Source organism: Heptranchias perlo, chromosome 6 (genome assembly GCF_035084215.1).
Source record: "Heptranchias perlo isolate sHepPer1 chromosome 6, sHepPer1.hap1, whole genome shotgun sequence".
In the NCBI taxonomy this organism is placed as follows: Eukaryota; Metazoa; Chordata; class Chondrichthyes; order Hexanchiformes; family Hexanchidae; genus Heptranchias; species Heptranchias perlo.
The window spans coordinates 33,900,506-33,922,861 of NC_090330.1; the positions used below are offsets into that span (position 1 = coordinate 33,900,506).

General features: G+C 41.5%; 1 protein-coding gene across 2 annotated transcripts in view; it reads left to right on the plus strand.

Moving 5' to 3' along the window:
• micu2 (mitochondrial calcium uptake 2) overlaps positions 1-22,356 on the plus strand; it is a 440,913-nt gene that overhangs the window by 332,812 nt on the left and 85,745 nt on the right. For both annotated transcript variants that reach the window (XM_067986065.1, XM_067986066.1), the window contains 2 exons: positions 7,580-7,662; positions 21,586-21,642. In XM_067986065.1, the coding sequence (XP_067842166.1) occupies positions 7,580-7,662; positions 21,586-21,642 (140 nt within the window). The remainder of the gene's footprint in view (positions 1-7,579; positions 7,663-21,585; positions 21,643-22,356) is intronic.

The following is a 22,356-nucleotide window of genomic DNA, read 5'->3' on the forward strand; positions in this document are numbered from 1 at the left end:
AAGGTTGGTTCTCAAACAAGCGTACTGAGCTTGAATAAAGGAGACTATGATGGTATGAGAGCGGAATTGATTAACGTGGACTGGGAAAATAGATTAAAGGGTAAGACGGTACATGAACAGTGGTGTTCATTTAAGGAGTTATTTTACAACTTTTAAAAAATATATATTCCACTGTGGAAAAAAGGGTGTAAAAGAAATGACAGCCATCCATGGCTAAGTAAAGAAATTAAGGATAGTATCCGACTTAAAACAAGGACATATAAGGTAGCCAAACTTAGTGGGAGGATAGAAGATTGGGAAGTCTTCAAAAGACAGCAAAAAGTAACGAAAGGATTGATTACGAAAGGGAAGATAGATTATGAAAATAAATTAGCAAAAAATATAAAAACAGATAGCAAGAGTTTCTACAGTTATATAAAAAGAAAAAGGGTGGCGAAGGCAAACGTAGGTCCCTTAGAGGATGAGACCGGGAAATTAATGGTGGGAAACATGGAGATGGCAAAAATGCTGAACAAATATTTTGTTTCAGTCTTTACGGTAGAGGACACTAAGAATATCCCAACAATGGACAAACAGGGGGCTCTAGGGGGGGAGGAGCTAAATACGATTAAAATCACTAAGGAATTGGCACTCAGTAAATTAATGGGACTCAAGGCGGATAAATCCCCTGGACCTGATGGCTTACATCCTATGGTCTTGAGGGAAGTGGCAGTAGGGATTGTGGATGCTTTGGTAATAATTTTCCAAAATTCTCTGGACTCGGCAAAGGTCCCGGCAGATTGGAAAACTGCCAATGTAACACCCTTATTTAAAAAGGGTAGTAGGCAGCAGGCTGGAAATTATAGACCAGTTAGCCTAACATCTGTGGTGGGTAAAATTTTGGAGTCTATTATTAAGGAGACAGTAGCGGAACATTTGGATAAACATAATTTAATAGGACAAAGTCAGCATGGCTTTACGAAGGGGAAGTCATGTCTGACAAATTTGCTTGAGTTCTTTGAGGATATAACGTACAGGGTGGATAAAGGGGAACCAGTGGACGTAGTGTATTTAGACTTCCAGAAGGCATTCGACAAGGTGCCACATAAAAGATTATTGCTCAAGATAAAGAATCACTGGATTGGGGGTAATAGTCTGGCATGGGTGGAGGATTGGTTATCTAACAGGAAGCAGAGAGTTGGGATAAATGGTTCATTCTCTGACTGGCAACCAGTAGCCAGTGGTGTTCCGCAGGGGTCGGTGCTGGGTCCCCAACTCTTTACAATCTATATTAACGATTTGGAGGAGGGGACCGAGTGTAACATATCAAAGTTTGCAGATGATACAAAGATGGGAGGGAAAGTAGAGAGTGAGGAGGACATAAAAAACCTATAAGGGGATATAGACAGGCTGGGTGAGTGGGCAGAGATTTGGCAGATGAAATACAATATTGGAAAATGTGAGGTTATGCACTTTGGCAGGAAAAACCAGAGAGCAAGTTATTATCTTGATGGCAAGAGACTGGAAAGTACTGCAGTACGAAGGGATCTGGGGGTCCTAGTGCAAGAAAATCTAAAAGTTAGTATGCAGGTGCAGCAGGTGATCAAGAAGGCCAACGGAATGTTGGCTTTTATCGCTAGGGGGATAGAATATAAAAACAGGGAGGTATTGCTGCAGTTATATAAGGTATTGGTGAGACCGCACCTGGAATACTGCATACAGTTTTGGTGTCCATACTTAAGAAAAAACATACTTGCTCTCGAGGCAGTACAAAGAAGGTTCACTCGGTTAATCCCGGGGACGAGGGGTTGGACATATGAGGAGAGGTTGAGTAGATTGGGACTCTACTCATTGGAGTTCAGAAGAATGAGAGGCGATCTTATTGAAACATATAAGATTGTAAAGGGGCTTGATCGGGTGGATGCGGAAAGGATGTTCCCAAGGATGGGTGAAACTAGAACGAGGGGGCATAATCTTAGAATAAGGGGCTGCTCTTTCAAAACTGAGATGAGGAGAAACTTCTTCACTCAGAGGGTAGTCGGTCTGTGGAATTTGCAGCCCCAGGAAGCTGTGGAAGCTACATCATTAAATAAATTTAAAACAGAAATAGACAGTTTCCTAGAAGTAAAGGGAATTAGGGGTTACAGGGAGTGGGCAGGAAATTGGACATGAATTTAGATTTGAGGTTAGGATCAGATCAGCCATGATCTTATTGAATGGCGGAGCAGGCTCGAGGGGCCGATTGACCTACTCCTGCTCCTATTTCTTATGTTCTTATGTCTCCCTTTTTTGTGTCAGGCTGGCTTATTTTGTGTATGGGGGAGCCTGGCTTTTTGTATGTGCGGGTGCCGCTATTTTGCTTATGGGATCTTGCATTTTTGTCTATGGCGATTTGAATTTTTGCACGTGCGATTTGAATTTTTTCATACACGAGTGTTTGAATTGTCTGTGTATTAGGACTTCCATTTTTGCAAAATCATGCAGCCACACTTTGGTTTGACACAAGTATCCAACCCTCAGCTCCAAAATGCTGGGCATCTTAGGTCTAAGATTTTACTTCTTGACTTTTTTTTATTTGTTCATGGGATGTGGGCGTCGCTGGCAAGGCCAGCATTTATTGCCCATCCCTAATTGCCCTTGAGAAGGTGGTGGTGAGCCGCCTTCTTGAACCGCTGCAGTCTGTGTGATGAAGGTTCTCCCATCGTGCTGTTAGGTAGGGAGTTCCAGGATTTTGACCCAGCGACGACGAAGGAACGGCGATATATTTCCAAGTCGGGACGGTGTGTGACTTGGAGGGGAACGTGCAGGTGGTGTTGTTCCCATGTGCCTGCTGCCCTTGTCTTTCTAGGTGGTAGAGGTCGCGGGTTTGGGAGGCGCTGTCGAAGAAGTCTTGGCAAGTTGTTGCAGTGCATCCTGTGGATGGTACACACTGCAGCCACAGTGTGCCGGTGGTGAAGGGAGTGAATGTTTAGGGTGGTGGATGGGGTGCCAATCAAGCGGGCTGCTTTGTCCTGGATGGTGTTGAGTTTCTTGAGTGTTGTTGGAGCTGCACTCACCCAGGCAAGTGGAGAGTATTCCATCACACTCCTGACTTATGCCTTGTAGATGGTGGAAACGCTTTGGGGAGTCAGGAGGTGAGTCACTCGCCGCAGAATACCCAGCCTCTGACCTGCTCTTTTAGCCACAGTATTTATGTGGCTGGTCCAGTTAAGTTTCTGGTCAATGGTGACCCCCCCGGATGTTGATGGTGGGGGATTCAGCAATGGTAATGCCGTTGAATGACATGGGGAGGTGGTTAGACTCTCTCTTGTTGGAGAAGGTAATTGCCTGGCACTTGTCTGGCGCGAATGTTACTTGCCACTTATGAGCCCAAGCCTGGTTGTCGTCCAGGTCTTGCTGCATGCGGCCTCGGACTGCTTCATTATCTGAGGGGTTGCGAATGGCATTGTGGATTTTATATTCAGCGAGGATACTTTTCACGGTTTCCATGTCCAACTCAGTCTGCGCACGTGAAGAACTAGAAGAACGGGATTTGTTTTTACTGGACAAAAGGGGCTGGAAGGGGACACCTTCCAAATCTTCAAAATGCTGAGAGACACAAATGCTGCAGATAGCGAGCAGCTTATTTGACTTGGATTGTGAGTGCAGAACTGAAGGATGCAAGTACAAAATTAACTTGTCCAAAGCAAGCATAAAACTACTATACGGGATCCTGAGTTTTACAAATCGAGGCATAGAGTACAAAAGCAAGGAAGTTATGTTGAACCTTTACAAAACACTGGTTCGGCTACAACTTGAGTATTGTGTCCAATTCTGGGCACCACACGTTAGGAAGGATGTGAATGCCTTAGAGAGAGTGCAGAAAAGATTTACTAGAATGGTTCCAGGGATGAGGGCCTTCAGTTACGTGGGTAGACTGGAGAAGCTGGGCAGAGAAGGTTGAGAGGAGATTTGATAGAAGTGTTCAAAATCATGGAGGGTTTAGATAAAGTAAAAAAAGAGAAACTGTTCCCATTGGCGGAAGGGTGGAGAACCCAGGGCACAGATTTAAGGTGATTGGCAAAAGAACCAAAGGCGACATGAGGAAAATCTTTTTTACGCAGCGAGTAGTTATGATCTGGAATGTGCTGCCTGAAAAGGTGGTGGAAGCAGATTCAACAATGGCTTTCAAACAGGAATTGGATAAATATTTGAAGAGAAAATATTTGCAGGGCTACGGGGAAAGAGCGGGGGAATGGGACTAGTTGGATTGCTCTTACAAAGAGCCGGCACAGGCTCGATGGGCTGAATGGCCTTCTGTGCTGTAACGATTCTATGATTAACATTACTTGAGAAATGCAAACAACAAAAAAGTGATTTTAATCAATGAATATAATTACACCAGATACATTGATTATATATTTATTTCTTTAATGTGTTTTTTATTGGCAAGTCCAATGCTTTCCTGGCCAGCCTTCCATCCTTCACCCTCCATAAAGTTCAGCTCATCTAAAACTGTTGGCCATATCATATCCCGCGCACCCATTGACTTACATTGGCTCCCAGTGCCCCAATACCTCAAAATTAAAATTTTCCTCCTTGGATTAAATCCCTCCATGGCTTCGCCCCTCCCTATCACTATGACCTCCTCCAGCCCCACAATCCTTATACCTTGCGTTTCTCTCACTCTGGCCTTTTATGTATCCCTCCTCCCTGATCCCAACATTGGCAGCCATAACTTCAGCTGCTTAGCTACCACTTTCTGGAATTCCCTCCCTAAACTCCTCTGCCTTTCTACCTCCTCACCTCATTTAAAACCTTCCTTAAAACCCAAATATTTAAACAAGCTTCTGGCCACCTCTCCTATCTCTCCTTTAGTTCAGCATCCATTTTCCTTACACTTCTGTGAAACACCTATTGATATTTTTCTGCATTAAATGCACTATATAAATGTAAGTTGTTATAGTAAAAAATTAGGCTGCAACATCTGGCATAAATGTCAATGATTTGATACACTCAGCTGAACAATCAGTAACAAATAATAGCGCCAGGGTTGTTTAAAGATTTGGGTGGCCTGCGTTTTTCTGTTGGTTTGTGGATCGCCTGTAGCAGGTACTTGCAAAGCATTTTGATACAAAGTGAAGCTAGATTAACTGCAAAGTGAAAACAAGGTATCCCTCACATTCAGAGCAGGGTTTTCCTCGTCGATTGATTTATTGCCAGAAAGAAGGAAAGAACTTGCATTTCTATAGCACCTTTCACGACATCAGGATGTCCCAAACACTTTACAGCCAATGAAATACTTTTGAAGTGTAGTCACTGTTGTAAAGTAGGAAACGCGGCAGCCAATATGCACACAGCAAGCTCCCAGAAACAGCAATGTGATGATGACCAGATAATCTGTTTTAGTGATGCTGGTTGAGGGATAGATATTGGCCAGTACATCGGGGAGAACTCCCCTGCTCTTCTTCGAAATAGTGCCATGGGATCTCTTACATTCACCTGAGAGGGCAGACGGGGCCTCGGTTTAATGTCTCAATTGAAAGACCACACCTCCGACAGTGCAGCTGTTCCTCAGTACTGCACTGCAGTGTCAGCATAGATTATGTGCTCAAGTCTCTGGGGTGGGACTTGAACCCACAAACTTCGGACTCAAAGGCAAGAGGTCTACACTGAGCCATGGCTAACACCGGAAGTGCACTGGAACTGTCCTTAAACCTTTCAGTATTGTACCACTGAGAACCTGCCTGCCAAATTTTCCTCAGTGCACTTTCATTTTATATCCAGACAGGCTCCAGATGCTGTTGTACTTTTTCAAGAGCTCACCTCTGGAAGGAGGAAAATTCAGTGATGTTGCAACAGCTAAAAGAGTCAAGGCAGCCAATTTGTGTTTGTAACATTGTGGCTCAGTACAATTTCTGAAGCTGGTAGTTCTTCAGGGCACCGAGCCCACAAATTTAAAGACTCTTTAGTTGAGGTCTGTAATCTGGCAAAGGAGGATTTTTGGTCCCAAGGGAAGAAGGCCCATGATCCAAGCCCATTGGAGGAGCTGGCCTTGGCAGTGAGTGCCACCTCACTCCCATTCAAGAATACTTTTGAAACCCGTGTTTCATTCCATATGATAGCATGGAGAGTGCCTTCACACTTAAAGGGGAACTGACCCGCAATCTAACGCAAGGAAGTACCACCTTAATCCCCCAAGACTCCTCAGAGCTTCTTGCCACTTTAGGGGAAATAAGAGACTGAGACTGAAACTGAAAGGGCAGCTAGGTGAAGTCTGTCAGATTTGTTGTGAGTAAGATGCTTTTGTCACCAATAGGATATGTGCAGGATGATTTGGGGCAAAGTGGGAGAATGCCTTGCGCAAAGGAGTAGAATAATGATACCCAAATTTCAGCCTTGGCAGCTGTGGAGGAGAGCTTAATGGCAGCAAGTAACTGAGTGGAATTTGTTCCCAAAAGGGACCATGCTAGCACGGCCCATTTGGCAATAGGACCGGGACTTCGATCAAGGTCTTCCTTATGCACTGTGCCCACAGCAGTGTGGCAGCTGGCACAACACCATTATTACCTTATGAGGGAAGAAGACTCTTCTAAAACATTGCCTAGGGTCATAGTGAATTAGCCCAGCTGCACCTGCAGAAGGGGAGATGTGGGTACTAGCGGACAGGAGTTGAGGCCATCTACTGTCCCTATTCAGCTTTTGTAAACAATTTTACAACACCAAGTTATAGTCCAGCAATTTTATTTTAAATTCACAAGCTTTCAGAGGCTTCCTCCTTCGTCAGGTGAACGATGTGAAAATATCCTTCACCTGACGAAGGAGGAAGCCTCCGAAAGCTTGTGAATTTAAAATAAAATTGCTGGACTATAACTTGGTGTTGTAAAATTGTTTACAATTGTCAACCCCAGTCCATCACCGGCATCTCCACATCATGACTACCTATTCAGCTTGTTATCCCTGTGGTGGGCCACCTGATCCTCGTCCTCTTCCTCCTCAAAGCAAGTGAAACGGGTGAGGCCCAAGGAAAGCTCATCGGTTCCTGAAGTCCAGTCTGCGAGATTAAATTTAAAAAACACTGAATGAAAAAAACTTAACAATTCTTATATTCTAATATTTTTAAAATACTTCAGAACGTTTTAAAAAGGGAAATTAAAAAAATTAAAGAAACCTGTCAAAAACTTGATAAAAATTTTAAAAACTTAAGTAATAAAATTTAACTGCTTCGTTTCAAGCTTCTCCAGGTCCCTTTTAGCCTTCAACACCAGAGCTCCCACAGCACCTCATCCCCTGAGACATTCCCCACCACTGGTGACCACTGGGCAGTAGTAGAGGGAAATGCGGCCTTGCAGTGAACCCTGTCTGCCCCTGTCATTTACATATGGTGGGACAAGGATGCAGCAGCTGGTGATGTCCATCCCCAACGGGCCAGTAAATTTTTGGGGTGTTGACCTGGTGCTGGGCCTCCTCCCCCAGCTTCCCCCCCCCCCCCCCCCCCCCAATTTTACTCCTTTGGTCTCTCCAGATACATCCGAAACAGACGGCCAAACAGGGAGAAATCCAGCCCATGGAATTCTGCTTGGTGATCAATTCTAATGAGTGGTCTTTCTTATGCTTACAGAGCCGCACACTGGATTCCGTTTTGCCTTTAGTATGCTGGACACGGATGGCAACCAACAAGTCGAGAAAAAAGAATTTCTCGTGGTAATTTTTTTTAATATTGTACAAATTAAGCTTGTATTAACAAAAATGCTTCATGTTTGTAATGAGCTTCATTGTAGATAGATCTAAAAACTAGGTCAGAAATTTATATCATATGGTATATATTAACCTGATTCCATCTGACTTCAATTCTACACCAAGATTTTGAAGAGGGAAGTATTTATTCCATTGTGCAGTTGGAATACTCATAGAATTACACAGAATCAAAAGCACAGTCACAGGCCATTCAGCCCAACTGTCAATACCGGTATTGATACTCCACACGAGCCTCCTCCCACTTAAATTATACTTCCCAATTGCTCCCATGTTCCTCTATTCCCTTCTCCCTCGTGAATTCATCAAGCTCCCCCTTAAATGCATCAATGCTATCCGCTTCAACCACTCCATGAGGCAGGTTTATGCTATTCGTCTCAACCACTCCGTGTGGTAGTGAGTTCCACATTATCACCACTGGCCTCAAGTCCCACTCCAGGGATTTGAGCGCATAATCTAGGCTGACACCTCAGTGCAGCACTGAGGGAGCACTGCGCTGTCGGAGGTGCCATCTTTCGGATGAGACGTTAAACCGAGGCCCTGTATATCCTCTGAGATTGATGTAAAAGATCCCATGGCACTATTTTGAAGAGAAGGGGAATTCTCCCCGGTGTACTGGTCAATAATTATCACTCAACCAACATCCCAAAAAAACAGATTATCTGGTCATTATCACATTGCTCTTTATGGAACCTTGCTGTGCGCAAATTGGCTACCGCATTTCCTACATTACAATAATAATTACACTTCAAAAGTACTTCATTGGCTGTGAAGCGCTTTGAGGTTGTGAAAGGCGCTATATAAATGCAAGTTCTTTCTTTGAGCAAATTGAAACTGCACTTTATGTTAATTATTTAAGAAAAGAAGAGGTTGCATTTATTCAGCATCTTGCATGGCATCAAAAAGTCCCAACACACTTTACAACCAATCGATTACTGTTACATATACGTGTTAATTTAACTGTCACCCACAATTTAATTGTCATCCTTGTATGGGTAGATGCAAAAATTTTTTCTATTGATGCTCTTTTTATCATTTTTGTTTTGAGTGGTATAATTTTTTTTTTATTCGTTCATGGGATGTGGGCATTGCTGGCGATTTATTGCCCATCCCTAATTGCCCTTGAGAAGGTGGTGGTGAGCCGCCTTCTTGAACCGCTGCAGTCCGTGTGGTGAAGGTTCTCCCACGGTGCTGTTAGGAAGGGAGTTCCAGGATTTTGACCCAGCGACGATGAAGGAATGGCGATATATTTCCAAGTTGGGATGGTGTGTGACTTGGAGGAGAACGTGCAGGTGGTGTTGTTCCCATGTTGGTTTTATATAAATAAATATTGAAACCAAAGCACTTCCTTCCTATTCACTCCTGTTGTTAGAGAGTTTCAGATCCAGCATTAGAAGTTACCGATAATCTAATTTTTAAAAAGTGCCATTTTCATGAAAAATTGTTTGACACACCCTTTCTGGTTTGTTTACAAAGTCGTGATGCAATAATATGCATTGAGTTGGAGTATGTCATCATTTCACTTGTGCTTGACACCATTGTGATGAAAAAGATGCAAGGCTCTTCAACCTTTTTTCTTCCCCAAACAAAAAAAGATTTGACATGCTTTTTCATGAAAACTTTGCCCATTTAATGCTCAGCTCACTTAAATACAGTCAAACCATTCCTTAAATTCACCTTATGAAGAGCGCATTATATAACTCTAATCTCTTTTGTTTCAGCCGTTATATGGCCTGTGATAGAAAGATTTTCCAATTGGATCTTTTTATCCGTGGTTTACAAAAAGCTTGATCCAGGCATAATCTTGGTTCAGGCAGAAAATTTCTTGGCAAACTAGTTACTCATTTATCATAATTCTGGTATATACTCTTCCCCCCCCTTTTCCCACACCATGGGCCCAAGTCTTGAAAAATGTATTATGTCTAGTCTAAGTATGTTTTTTGCTCCAAGTCTACACATATGCCAAAAACCCTATTTATACTACAGCTGCAAATTCACATTAAATCTGTGATCAACACTTGCTTATGAAACAAAAAGGGTGAGTTTCTATTCCTCATGGATTGAGGAATATTTCAGTATAGTCTGTAGAGATTAAGGTAACGTAGTGTCAAGGGAGATGTCTAAAGGAATATAGTTCTCTAGCCACCACCCCCCCAACCTCCGCCCACCCGCACAAGCCGAAACTAAAGTAGAAAATCTATAATATTCAGCCTTCCAGGAAGTATTCAGACTTGGTTTCTCCCTGCACCCAATCCTATTGAACAAAAGAAACAAAACCTCACCTGGCTTTCCCAAACCTCTTTTAAATCCTTACCCAACTGGAGCGTATTAGCAGCTGTAATGGATATTTTACAGTCAATGTCAACAGAATTTAGTATAACTCTTGTATGTGTACTAACTACATGGAAAGTTAAGAAGAAAAATATAATAGGTACGCCAGTTTCTTGACCTGACATTAGCAAGTCTTGACCTCAACCGTGGGACTTGATGCGTGTGGAACGGCAATGAATATGTGGATCTAGTTTCAAGAGTCAGACCTCACGACTTTTAAGGGAATTAGGTTTAAGTAGTCCCTACTGACAGATATTTGCAGGGTCTGTTGGTTTACTTTACTGACAATTTAACTGACATTTATCTAGGATCCAGAAATCTTCAGTATGTAAACCTAATTGACATCACATTCAGACATTACTAAAGAGTCTGGCATTTTTTTTTGCATTCACTCTAGGCTGTTTTTTAAGTCAGAAAGCTTCATAGCTGATTTTGGATTTTTTTCCATTTTTACATAGGAGGGCCTACTTGCTTGAATAGTAAAGGGTTAATTGCGTTATTATTTATTATTTATAACTAGAGATGAGTTACAATTAACAGCAAAAATGTGATTAAAACTATTTTGATAAAGTACATCAGACATAGCAGTAATAATAAAATTAAATGACCGCAGCAAAATTGTTTTGGTTTTATCTTATGATCTCTTGTGATAGTGATTTTTATTCAAATAACTGTACGCTATTCTGTTTTTCCTGAGGGATGTTTGTTGATGTGCAGGTGAAAGGCTAGGTTGGATCACCAGTGACAGCTTACACTTTCAATGCCAGAGGCAATTTGCTTTGACATTCAGACACTTGTAACACAATTAAAAACATTTAGAGATGAAGTTGGCTTCAGAAGTGAAGTCTGTGGAACTAGTTAGATATTGAAGAGGTATTACTCCTAAGCTGTAAAAACCAGAAGGCAGCAAAATTCACAGTAGATTAGGTTACTGGAATTTTGTTTTTTTTCCCACTTGCCTTTTTGTTCCATTTGTAGGTTTCTTTTTTTAAAATTTATTTCATTTATTTAAGGGGTAAGATAGTGAGGATAAAAATGCATTACAGAAGCATGACAACCTCCATTTGAAATTCTTCAAGTACAGATCATGTCTGCTGCACCATGTAATTCAATGGCTTTAGAATGATGCAGTCCCATGAATATGATCTATTGGGGTCTGGCAGGGTTAGTCTTCTGGCTAGTTGAATAGTGCTGGTAGTTGGGGAGGGAAGAGAAGCAAACATTAGAAAATGGAGCTTCATGTATATGCTCAAGTGTTTCATCAAGAACTTTCACAGCGGGATGATTTCATAGCCCACCTTCGCTGAACAGACATAAATCTGTCCCTTGCAGGATCAAAGCCAGCAGGAATTTTAAAGGAATTTTAAAGCTGCAGTATCCCTTTTTGTAGATCTTTATAAGCCAATTAAAAAGCTATCAAAAATCAAATACACTGAACCTCTAATTAACGACAACTGAGGCCTCTCACAAAGTTTCAAAACAAACATCAATGCTGCTATTTTTTAGGAAAGCTGAGAATTGTGAAAAAGTTGTAGTGTGTTAACGTTTTTTTAAGTTTAAAATTACTGGAATATTTTCTTGTAGATGTTTCGCAGACTTAACTACTAATTGCTTTCTTTTACCAAAAAAATGCTGCAGCTTTTAGTTGTAATACATGTTTAATTGTTAAGAGTTCCTTTTTTTACTTTTGGAAATTATTAGTTCCAGAACATTTTTACACATTGTGTCTGATTGCTCTTTCATTCCTCAAGAGAAAACAATTCATTATTTAAAAGAAGTGACAGTCTCGTACAGACAGTCTAGTCTTATCATGCATTCGTCCAAGACAGACAAATGGAGTGATACATGATATAAAGTTTTATTAAATACCAAAATATTTGGCAGGAAGGCAAAATGTTTTAGTCCAACAAAAATTAACCAGTAGTCTTTTCTTGTTTGCTATGAGACTATCATGGCATATAATTAGGTTTTGAGGCTGCTGTATAAAGTGCAGCCTGTACACATACTTCAAACTTGTTCTGTAACTGTATTGTAACCTAGTTTTTTTTAAAAATCATTCTTGAGATATGGGCGTCGCTGGCAAGGCCAGCATTTATTCCTAGTTGTCCTGAGAAGGTGGTGGTGGGCTTTCTTCTTGAACCGCTGCAAGTGGTTTGATACAACTGAGTGACTTGCTGGAGCCCTTCAAAGGGCAGTTAAGAGTCATGGACTGAAGTAACGTATAATCCAGACCGGGTAAGAACGGCGGGTTTCCTTCCCTAAAAGACATTAGTGAATCAGTTGGATTTTTACGACAATCCAGCAGCCTCATGGTCATTTTTACTGATACCAGCTTTTTATTTACAGATTTTTAACACTCAATTCAAATTCTCAAACTGCCACGGTGGGATTTAAACTCACATTCTCTGGATTACTACTGCAGTAACATAACCACTACACTACAGTCCCCCCATATTGGTTACCATGCTGAAAATTAAACTGTACATTAACGGTGGCTGTTAGAAAATTGTGAGAAACAAATATAATCATCTGTTAATTTCCTTAACCAATGTCCAGTAATAAATTATCAAGTGTACTTCCTTATCTCCCTCAATTTAAAAATTCTGACTGAAATGACCACTTGTATAATGTTTTTAAAAGCAATAAACCCTCTCAGAAGTAAACTTGAGGATTACATGCATGATAATAACCTAATAAATGGCTGTCAATGAAGATTCAGAAGGGAAAAAACCTGCTAGCCCAATCTCCTTAACCTTTTTCAACAAGTGACATTTCAAGTAGGCTGTGGAAATCCCTAAAGCGTGGTGTATCTAGACTTCCAAAAAACCTTTGACAAAATTCTGCACCGAAGGCTGCTATCAGAGTGTATAACAGTGGGGATTCAAGGTAAAATCTGGGAATGATCAGAAATTGGCTGAAGGGTAGAAAGCAGTAGGCACTTTTTAAGGGAGTGATGTCAGGGTGGGGAAACTGCTGAGAGGAGTTTTCTGAGGACAGGATCAGCTGGAAGAACGATATAGGGTGAAAAAGAAAATGTATGAGTCTACTTTGCAGTCAATATCCTTGTTCAGTACTTAGAACTGGACTCTCATAAGTGCACAGAAGCAGTAACTGGATAGTTTTGAAATACTATATTTTCTGTGACTCCAAGCCCAGCCATTAAAATTAATAACCAGAAAATCAGGAGTGCCCCGAATCAGACATGCTGACCTTCACGACAAATTTTCCAATCGATGCTCCTGTCAAGACTCCTGGATAATTTATCCTACTGTGTAAAGAGATGGTGGGATTAGAATCATAGAATCATAGAATGGTTATGGCATGGAAGGAAGCCATTCGACCCATCGAGTCCGTGCCGGCTCTCTGCAAGAGCAATCCAGCTAGTCCCACTCCCCCGCCCTATCCTCGTAGCCCTGCAAATTTTTTCCCCTCAAGTATTTATCCAGTTCCCTTTTGAAGGCCACAATTGAATCTGCCTCCACCCCCCTCAGGCAGTGCATTCCAGATCACAACCACACGCTGTGTAAAAAGTTTTTTCTCATGCTGCCTTTGGTTCTTTTGCCAATCACCTTAAATCTGTGTCCTCTGGTTGTTGACCCTTCCGCCAATGGGAAAAGTTTCTCTCTATCTACTCTGTCTAGTCCCTTCATGATTTTGAACACTTCTATCAAATCTCCTCCTTCTCTGCTCTAAGGAGAACAACCCCAGCTTCTCCAGTCTATCCACATAACTGAAGTCCCTCTTCCCTGGAACCATTCTAGTAAATCTCTTCTGCACCCTCTCTAAGGCCTTCACATCCTTCCTAAAGTGCGGTGCCCAGAACTGGACATAATACTCCAGTTGTGGCCAAACCAGTGTTTTATAATGGTTCATCATAACCTCCTTGCTTTTGTACTCTATGCCTCTATTTATAAAGCCCAGGATCCCGTATGCTTTCTTAACCACTTTCTCAACCTCTCCTGTCACCTTCAACGATTTGTGCACAGAAACCCCCAGATCTCTTTATTCCTGCGCACCTTTTAGAATTGTACCCTTTTGTTTATATTGCCTCTCCTCATTCTTCCTACCGAAACGTTTCACTTCACACTTTTCTGCGTTAAATTTCATCTGCCATGTGTCCGCCCATTCCACCAGCCAGTCTATGTCCTCTTGAAGTCTATCGCTATCCTCCTCACTGTTTATTACCCTTCCAGGTTTTGTGTCATCTGCAAATTTTGAACATGTGCCCTGTACACCCAAGTCCAAGTCATTAATATATATCAAAAAAAGCAATGGTCCTAGTACCGACCCCTGGGGAACACCACTGTATACCTCCCTCCAGTCCGAAAAACAACCATTCACCATTACTCTCTGTTTCCTATTACTTAGTCAATTTCGTATCCATGCTGCCCCTGCCCCCTTTATTCCATGGGCTTCAACTTTGATGACAAGCCTATTATGCGGCACTTTATCAAATGCCTTTTGGAAGTCCATGTACACCACATCAACTGCATTTCCCTCATCGACCCTCTCTGTTACCTCATCAAAAAACTCAATCATGTTAGTTAAACATGATTTGCCGTTAACAAATCTGTGCTGACTTTCCTTAATTAATCCACACTTGTCCAAATGACTGTTAATTTTGTCCCGGATTATCATTTCTAAAAGATTCCCCACCACTGAGGTTAAACTGACTGGCCTATAGTTGCTGGGTTTATCCTTACATCCTTTTCGAACAAGGGTGTAACATTTGCAATTCTGCAGTCCTCTTGCACCACCCCTGTATCTAAGGATGATGAAAAGATTATGGCCAATACCTCCGCAATTTCCACACTTACTTCCCTCACCAGCTAGGATGCATCCCATCCAGACCGGGTGACTTATCTACTTTAAGTACAGCTAGCCTTTCTAGTACCTCCTCTTTATCAATTTTTAGCCCATCCAGGACCTCAACTACCTCTCCACTTACTGTGACTTTGGCAGCATCTTCTTCCTTGGTAAAGACAGATGCAAAGTACTCATATTTAGTACCTCAGCCATGCCCTCTGCCTCCATGCGTAGATCTCCTTTTTGGTCCCTAATTGGTCCCACCCCTCCTCTTACTAGCCGTTTACTGTTTCCATGCATATGGAAGACTTTTGGATTCCCTTTTATGTTAGCCGCCAGTCTGTTCTCATACTCTCTCTTTGCCCCTCTTATTTCCTTTTCGCCTCCCCTCTGAACTTTCTATATTCAGCCTGGTTCTCACTTGTATTATCAACCTGACATCTGTCATACACCACTTTTTTCTGCTTCATCTTACTCTCTATCTCTTTTGTCATCCAGGGAGCTCTGGTTTTAGTTGCCCTACCTTTCTCCCTCGTGGGAGTGTATCTAGCCTGTACCCGAACCATCTCCTCCTTAAAGGCTGCCCATTGTTCAATTACAGTTTTGTCTGCCAATCTTTGATTCCAATTTACCTGGGCCAGATCCGTTCTCATCCCATTGAAATTGGCCCTCCTCCAATTGAGTATTTTTACCTTAGAGTGGTCCTTGTCCTTTTCCATAGCTAATCTAAACCTTATGATACTATGATCGCTGTTCCCTAAATGTTCCCCCACTGACACTTGCTCCACTTGGCCCACCTCATTTCCCAGAACCAGATCCAGCAATGCCTCCTTCCTCATTGGGCTGGAAACGTATGGGTCACGAAAGTTCTCCTGAACACACTTCAAAAATTCCTCCTCCTCTTTGTCCCTTGCACTATTACTATCCCAGTCTATATTAGGATAGTTGAAGATAAGCACACGAGGGAGAAAGGAATAGAAGAGTATACTGATAGGGTTAGATGAAGTAGGGAGAGAGGAGGCTTGTGTGGAGCATATACACCGGCATAGACCAGTTGGGCCGAATGGCCGTTTCTGTGCTGTAGACTTGATGTAACAGAGCAAGTGAAGAGGGGCAAAAAGAGCCACAAACACAAGAAGAAAAAAAGACGGACCTGTAAAGTGATGGTTAAATGACAAAAGTGTGCGGCAAAAGGGAGCACGATGAGAGGAATTGGAGAAGTAAAAAATATACACCAGTAATTGTGTGAATAATTAAAGCAGGATAGCTAATCGGAGAGGGAAACATGAAAAACTAGAAAAACGGAGCAGGGTCCAGTGACCCAGGAATACAAGAAAATTGCTGTCAGACCTGGACAGTGGTGTTGGAGGAGGTGAATGGGCAGGTATTGCCTCTCCTGCACTCGCTTGGGAAAGTGCCAAAGGAAGGAGAGCAGGTGATGGAAGAGTGGACTGGAGTGTCACAAAGGGAATGGTCCTTTCGGAATTCTGAAAGAGGAGGGGAAGGCAAGATGCGTTTGGTGGTGGGATCATGTTGGAGATGGCGGAAATAGCAAAAGATGATCTGTCAAATATGGAGACTGATGGGGTGGAAGGTGAGGTCAAGGGGAACCCTATCACGGTTCTGGTAGGGGGAGAAGAGTTGAGGAAATAGGATGAACTCGGTCGAGGACCCTGTCAACCACGGTGGAGGAAAAAAATGAGGACATTTCAGAAGCTGTGGTGTGGAAGGTGGCATCGTCAGAGCAGATGCGATGGAGACTGAGAAACTGGGAGAAGGGAATGGAATCCTTACAGGAAGCAGGTTGGGAAGAAGTATAATCCAGGAAGTTGTGGGAATCGGTGGGCTTGTAATAGATGTCAGTGGACAGCCTATCCCCAGAAATGGAGAAGTCCAGTAAGGGAAGGGAAAAGTCAGAAATAGACCATGTAAAGGCAAAGGGTGGAAGGAAATTTGAAGTACAATATTCTTTATATGCGTACTAGCCATAGCACAGAGCCGACTTATCATTTTTAAATATGTTTTTACATGATGTGTACTAAGTTTCCTTGATGTCTTAGAGGGTGAATGTACTGCCTATTATGGTACAGAGCCATATGAACGAAATATGCTCCAAGTTCGAATCCTAGTTTGTGCTGAGTTAACTGATCTCAGCTCTAGCATCGGTTGGGGTGCTGCAGTTTAACCTTAGTGCTCCTAACCTGGGGAGGATTTTTTTTTAAATCAGTCCGGGCTCCTACTCCTGATTGTTATCCAATGACTCCTGCTGGAAAACATGCAGATGTCATGCGAGGACATGATGTGGTTTGGCTCTGATGTGCTCCATCGCCAAGTTGCCTGCTGATACTCACTGTCTAGGCTCACCTGTGAATAATGGCCACTTGCACTAGGTAGTGAAAGGTGACTGACACCCAAGAAACTGTTCTCCAACGTGAGTCAGTGCTCTCAGGAGAGAAGTGAAAAATTGAGTGGAGGAAGGAACAAAAGTACATTAAATCCTACAATATTTTCAATTTTTTTTTCAATATGAAAGAATTCTGTCATGTTTTTGTATTGTGCTTTTGGACAGGCTTTGTTGTTTAAATACTGTTTACATTAACCTATTATGTTCTGTAATGAAGCATGAAAAGCTTGTAATATCTCTTGAACTAAGTGTAATAAAGTAATTGCAGTAAGATTGCTGCACTATGATTAGACCTGCTGATTTTAGGTTTAACCTGATAATTAACCCGATAGATCAATGCTAAAATTAGGGTCATACTCAATAAAATCCTAAAAGTCCTATTTAAGAGAAACAAAATTGTAAGTTAACTCCTGACTGCGCCCGTTCCCTTCCCACCCCCCCCAAACCCCACACACACAATAAATGAGTGAAATGATTCACAGCGCATAGCATGCAAAAATAGATTTCTCGTTTATTGATTAGTGCACTGCCCCAATGTCACATTAACGCAAAGTGCTTTTGACTTGCTGTGATTTCCAATTAAACCCAAAGTTTTTTGATGATGAAAATTCTGTTCTATTTTTGACATGAAAAAGCACATTCCAACAGCTGATTTCACCTCATTTTTTGAGCTGAGTTCACAAAAAAGTAAAACTCAAAAATCAGAAGGGCTAACTATGATCTGCTTTTCACTTCATGTTCATCCAGTGTACACCATGCTGAAGCAAGCTATAGGGGTGTACAAAAGTTGCAAAAATGACTTCCTCTTTCATCCATTTGGTGCCTCCTCAAAGTGATGCAGCTAAATTGGGAACTCAGAGCTTTGGGGGAATAATCTTTATAAAACCATGTCCACAATCTCTAGATCACCACATACATAGACAGACTTGAGCTTGACCATTGGTGCATCAAAAAATTTAAGGGACTCTTAAAGGAAAAACTGATCAGGATGAAATAATTTTTCAAATTGGAAGAGGAAACCAGTTATTTTTATTGTATAGATCAAATCCCAGAAAAGGCATCCTGAAACCTCCTTTCTTGATTGTTTCCAAACATAAATGCCTAAAGTACTCCAAATATTCCCAGTAAAAGGTATTTATAAGGGTGAGGGGAAAAGGGGAGAGAAGTGATAAAGGAACAACTAGTCCCATATGAAAGGAGACTATTTGTGGGAAGGGAATGAAATAAACATTTTATAGGATATATCTATACGTCCAAATCAGTTTCCTAATCGGGTTACTTCATATTGCATTGCAATGGTTATTGTCTGTTTTGATTAACAATGCTTCCCACATTTTTTTTATTAATGCTGCTCATATGAGGAGTTGTGCAACTTTCATTGAAAGGTATGTAAAACATCTGGAACTGGATTTCAGTAAATGTTTCTGTTCTGTGTAATGAGCAGTACACAAGTTTTTGGAAACAATGTAGAGAGCCAGTAATGTTAGGCTTTTGAGGCACAAGAGGCGTCTGTGATAAAAGACTTGTATCTGATCAGATACATGCAGTTACAAGTGTTCCCTGAAGTATTTATGATGGTTATGAAGCATCAGCTGATTGATTTTGTGGGCAGATGTTAGCCTCGATAGAGAAAGCAAAGGCGAATGAACTGTTGTCAGAACTTAAATACTTTCTAATGTCACCTCAAGGTAGCCACTGACACAATGGCACTTGCCATCACTCAGCAACATCAATAAGCATTTTTGAAATTATTGCTAAAGGAGAAACTGCAGACCAAAGGTTACTGAGGGGAGTGGTACTAATATTCTACACTCTAACCCATTTATGAAAATCCATTTATGATTTTTGAAGCCAGGATTTTCTTTCAAAGAAGCTGAAAGATGATTTTTTTCTTTTCCTTTATGTTCAGTTGGACTTATTTATACAGATTCAGATCCATGTAAGTCCAAATAAAATATTAACTTAAAAGGGTATCCCAGGCTAGATACTGAAATATAACTGAACAGAACCTACCAAATGAGTCTGCTAATATCTTTGCTGCTAAAATATTGCCTTGTAATCTACACTATTATACTACATTTGAAGTGCACCTTTCATGAAATATTGTGTATGGTGTTTATCTGATGATGTGCCGGCATGCCTATAATCATCAGAACAGCAATTATAAAGTGCTGGCATGTGGAAGAATGACCATTTTGAGCGCAATATGTTGAGACACAGTAGACTGAATTACTGCACCATGTCTTACACAGCATTCCATACAAAGCAATATTTAAAAGTAAGGATTAAAGTATACATGTTGGGGTCTTGCAAATCTTGTTACCATTGTTAGGCCTGCTGACTTATATTTGAATGCTAGATTGGAGTATTTGAAATGTAAGATACCCAGGGTTCAGCTCTAGTTATGATGCAAATCAAAAGTCAGATGCAGCTCACTAAATTTCCGCTTGTACGCTGGACATTTCAATATTAAACAAGTTTCCCCATGTGCTCTGTATACTTCAATATGAAAGCATAAGAAGATAATTTTTACATGGGCATAAGCATTGTGCCTTGATTTTAGTCAGGTATAAAATAATTGTGTATCTTTCTCATTTCACCCATTTTTGTTAAATTATTTTCTCCTGCCATGCTATTCACGGTCCTAACTCAAAGGAATTTACTCTAGGCCACTTTCTGTGTTGAGCTTGAAACAATCAGTGCCTGAGTGCTTTGGGTTTATTCTTCCTGCATTTGCACCTCCCCTCCCTCTAGCGAAGCTGCTGGTATCTAATTGGTACTTCTCTGCACAGCTGAGATTGGGAATTTGGTGTGTGGTAAATCAGAGATATTTTCTCTGTTTCCAATCAGCGGCATTCATTTTAGAATTGGCCCTTGGAATTCACATACACCCTCCAAATTTGGGAATTATATTTAAAAGAAAATGTAGGCCTGATATTTACGGGGCAGGGGGGTGGGGGTGGGGATGGGGATGTTGCAAGAGGCGCCGAAAACGGCCAAAGAAGGGACGCAGAAGTCCTGCCGAATTTAACGGCAGGACCACATTATAATTTTTTAGATCCGTTTCCCGCCTGCAGCCAGCCAAATTGGCAGCTTGGTCAGCAGCCGGGAGAGATAGGCCAGCAGCAGGAGGCCGCAGCTGGGGACCCTTGGGGACGGTAGGGGGGGAAGAGAGGACAGCGAGCAGGAGGGCAGGGAAGAGAGGACAGCGAGCAGGAGGGCAGGTTGCGGGGGGGAAGGACATCGGGGCTGGAAGGGGGGAGGTCGGTGGGGGAAGAAGAGAGGCCGCAATTGGAAGCGGGGGAGGTCGAAGGCTACCTTGAGGGGCCGTGGATAGCACACCTGCTCCTCCTGGCTCACTGCCGGGTTTCTCGATCCCTGGGAAACCTGCACAGCAGCAGTTAATTTTAAATCGGGCTCCCAATTGCACTGTGGGAGCCTGATTTAAATATGTCAAAGAAGTGTCCCACCTCGAAACCCCCCGCCGTAAAAATGACAACAGACGTGTATGGTGGCGAGTTAGGGTCGCGTTTTGTGCATTTGGAGGTTTAACCCCCCCAACCCCCTCTCGCCCATCGTTGGTGGGGGGGGGGGGGGGTTGAGGGTTGATATTGAGGCTTTAGTATCTGCTTTATGTCGATATTTCAATAACACAAATAAAATCTCTTCTGTATGTGTAATAGAGATTTTTATTTCCCTATAATATATATCTTTTAAAAATTAAATTATTTTATAAATGTTCAATGTTTCCTTTAAGAATTCAGTTTACAGACAAATTTGGGATGGAACTTCATTGTAGTCAGTGGAGGAGCTCTAACATTGAAGATGAATCTCTGCTGACAGTTTGCCAGTCTCCATGATTTTGGAATGACATTTGACTGCAAATTTATTGTGCAGTCTTGAAGAGCCCTGAAAAAAGCTGGTTTCTAGTTTTACTGTCCTTGTTACTCTACACGCAACTGAATATAATGCTTTTAATCAAGCAGTGTACGTCTTCAAAAGCAAAACTGTCTGCTCAGAAAAAGTTGGACAGAATCCTACAGTTATGCTGTTGTACTTTTGTGGACTGATATGCACAGGTTAGTTAATAGAGATGTAAAAAGCAACATGATGTGATATCTTCAACTGTACGGCAGACACAGATTCATTTTTATTACCCTGATGTGAATTTGTAAATGGTAACCTGCATGAACCTCACTAGACATCTGATTTCTAAACTGGCATTGCTTACATTTGACCTTTTAACAAATGGAGTCTCTGTTTAAATGGTTCAGTGATTTAGAATAAACCTGTGACATTTTAAAATATTGAGAACTGTAATCTGATTTCAGCTGCAGAGCATCATTGGGCAAAAGAAAGAGGCCAAGCTAGAAGCACACTCTACACTGGTAAGCCATCTCCTCTCTTTAGGTTACTGCCTGCCACATTTAACTCAGAAGTCTTAAAAAGTCTTAGTACCACAGTTGAGCCTTCCATAAAGATGGTTTGTTTGAGCAAGCTCTGGCTGAAAGTTTCTGAATGTAGTTTGCAGGACATGTAGATAACATCATTCCTGACAAATCCTGTTACTTTGATTAATGAAGGCTCTAATCTGTCGTTCTGTCCTTTCACCTGCAAGAGACTTGAGTTATTATGATACAACAAGGAGATTCTGTACAGGAACAGAGGTTTTGTCACCTAGAAAACATATTTAATGTTACTATTATTTGCATCATAATTAAAAGGGTTATTAAATTATGGGTAAGATTAAGGAAACATGATTGGTTCAGAACTGTTTTAAAGCTCCTGATTCTCACATTTTCATTTGCTTTGAGACTATTTCATTGTTCTGCATCAAAGCTGTTATAGGGAAATAAGGAGAATTTGACAGAATCTGAGATTAAATGTTAAAAATGAGATCCCTCATACATTTTGAGCAAGTTTTTTGTGGTGACAAGTGAATTTATTGCTCTGTTTGGCTTAAAAATTGGCATTTTCATGCACGCGAATTTTTTTTTAGCAAAATTGCAGTGCTTGGGCGACAAAATCACATTGAATACAGTAAAGGTAAAGATTTGTTTCTGGATATTGCATTCTGCCAAACCTACCCATACTTTAATGAC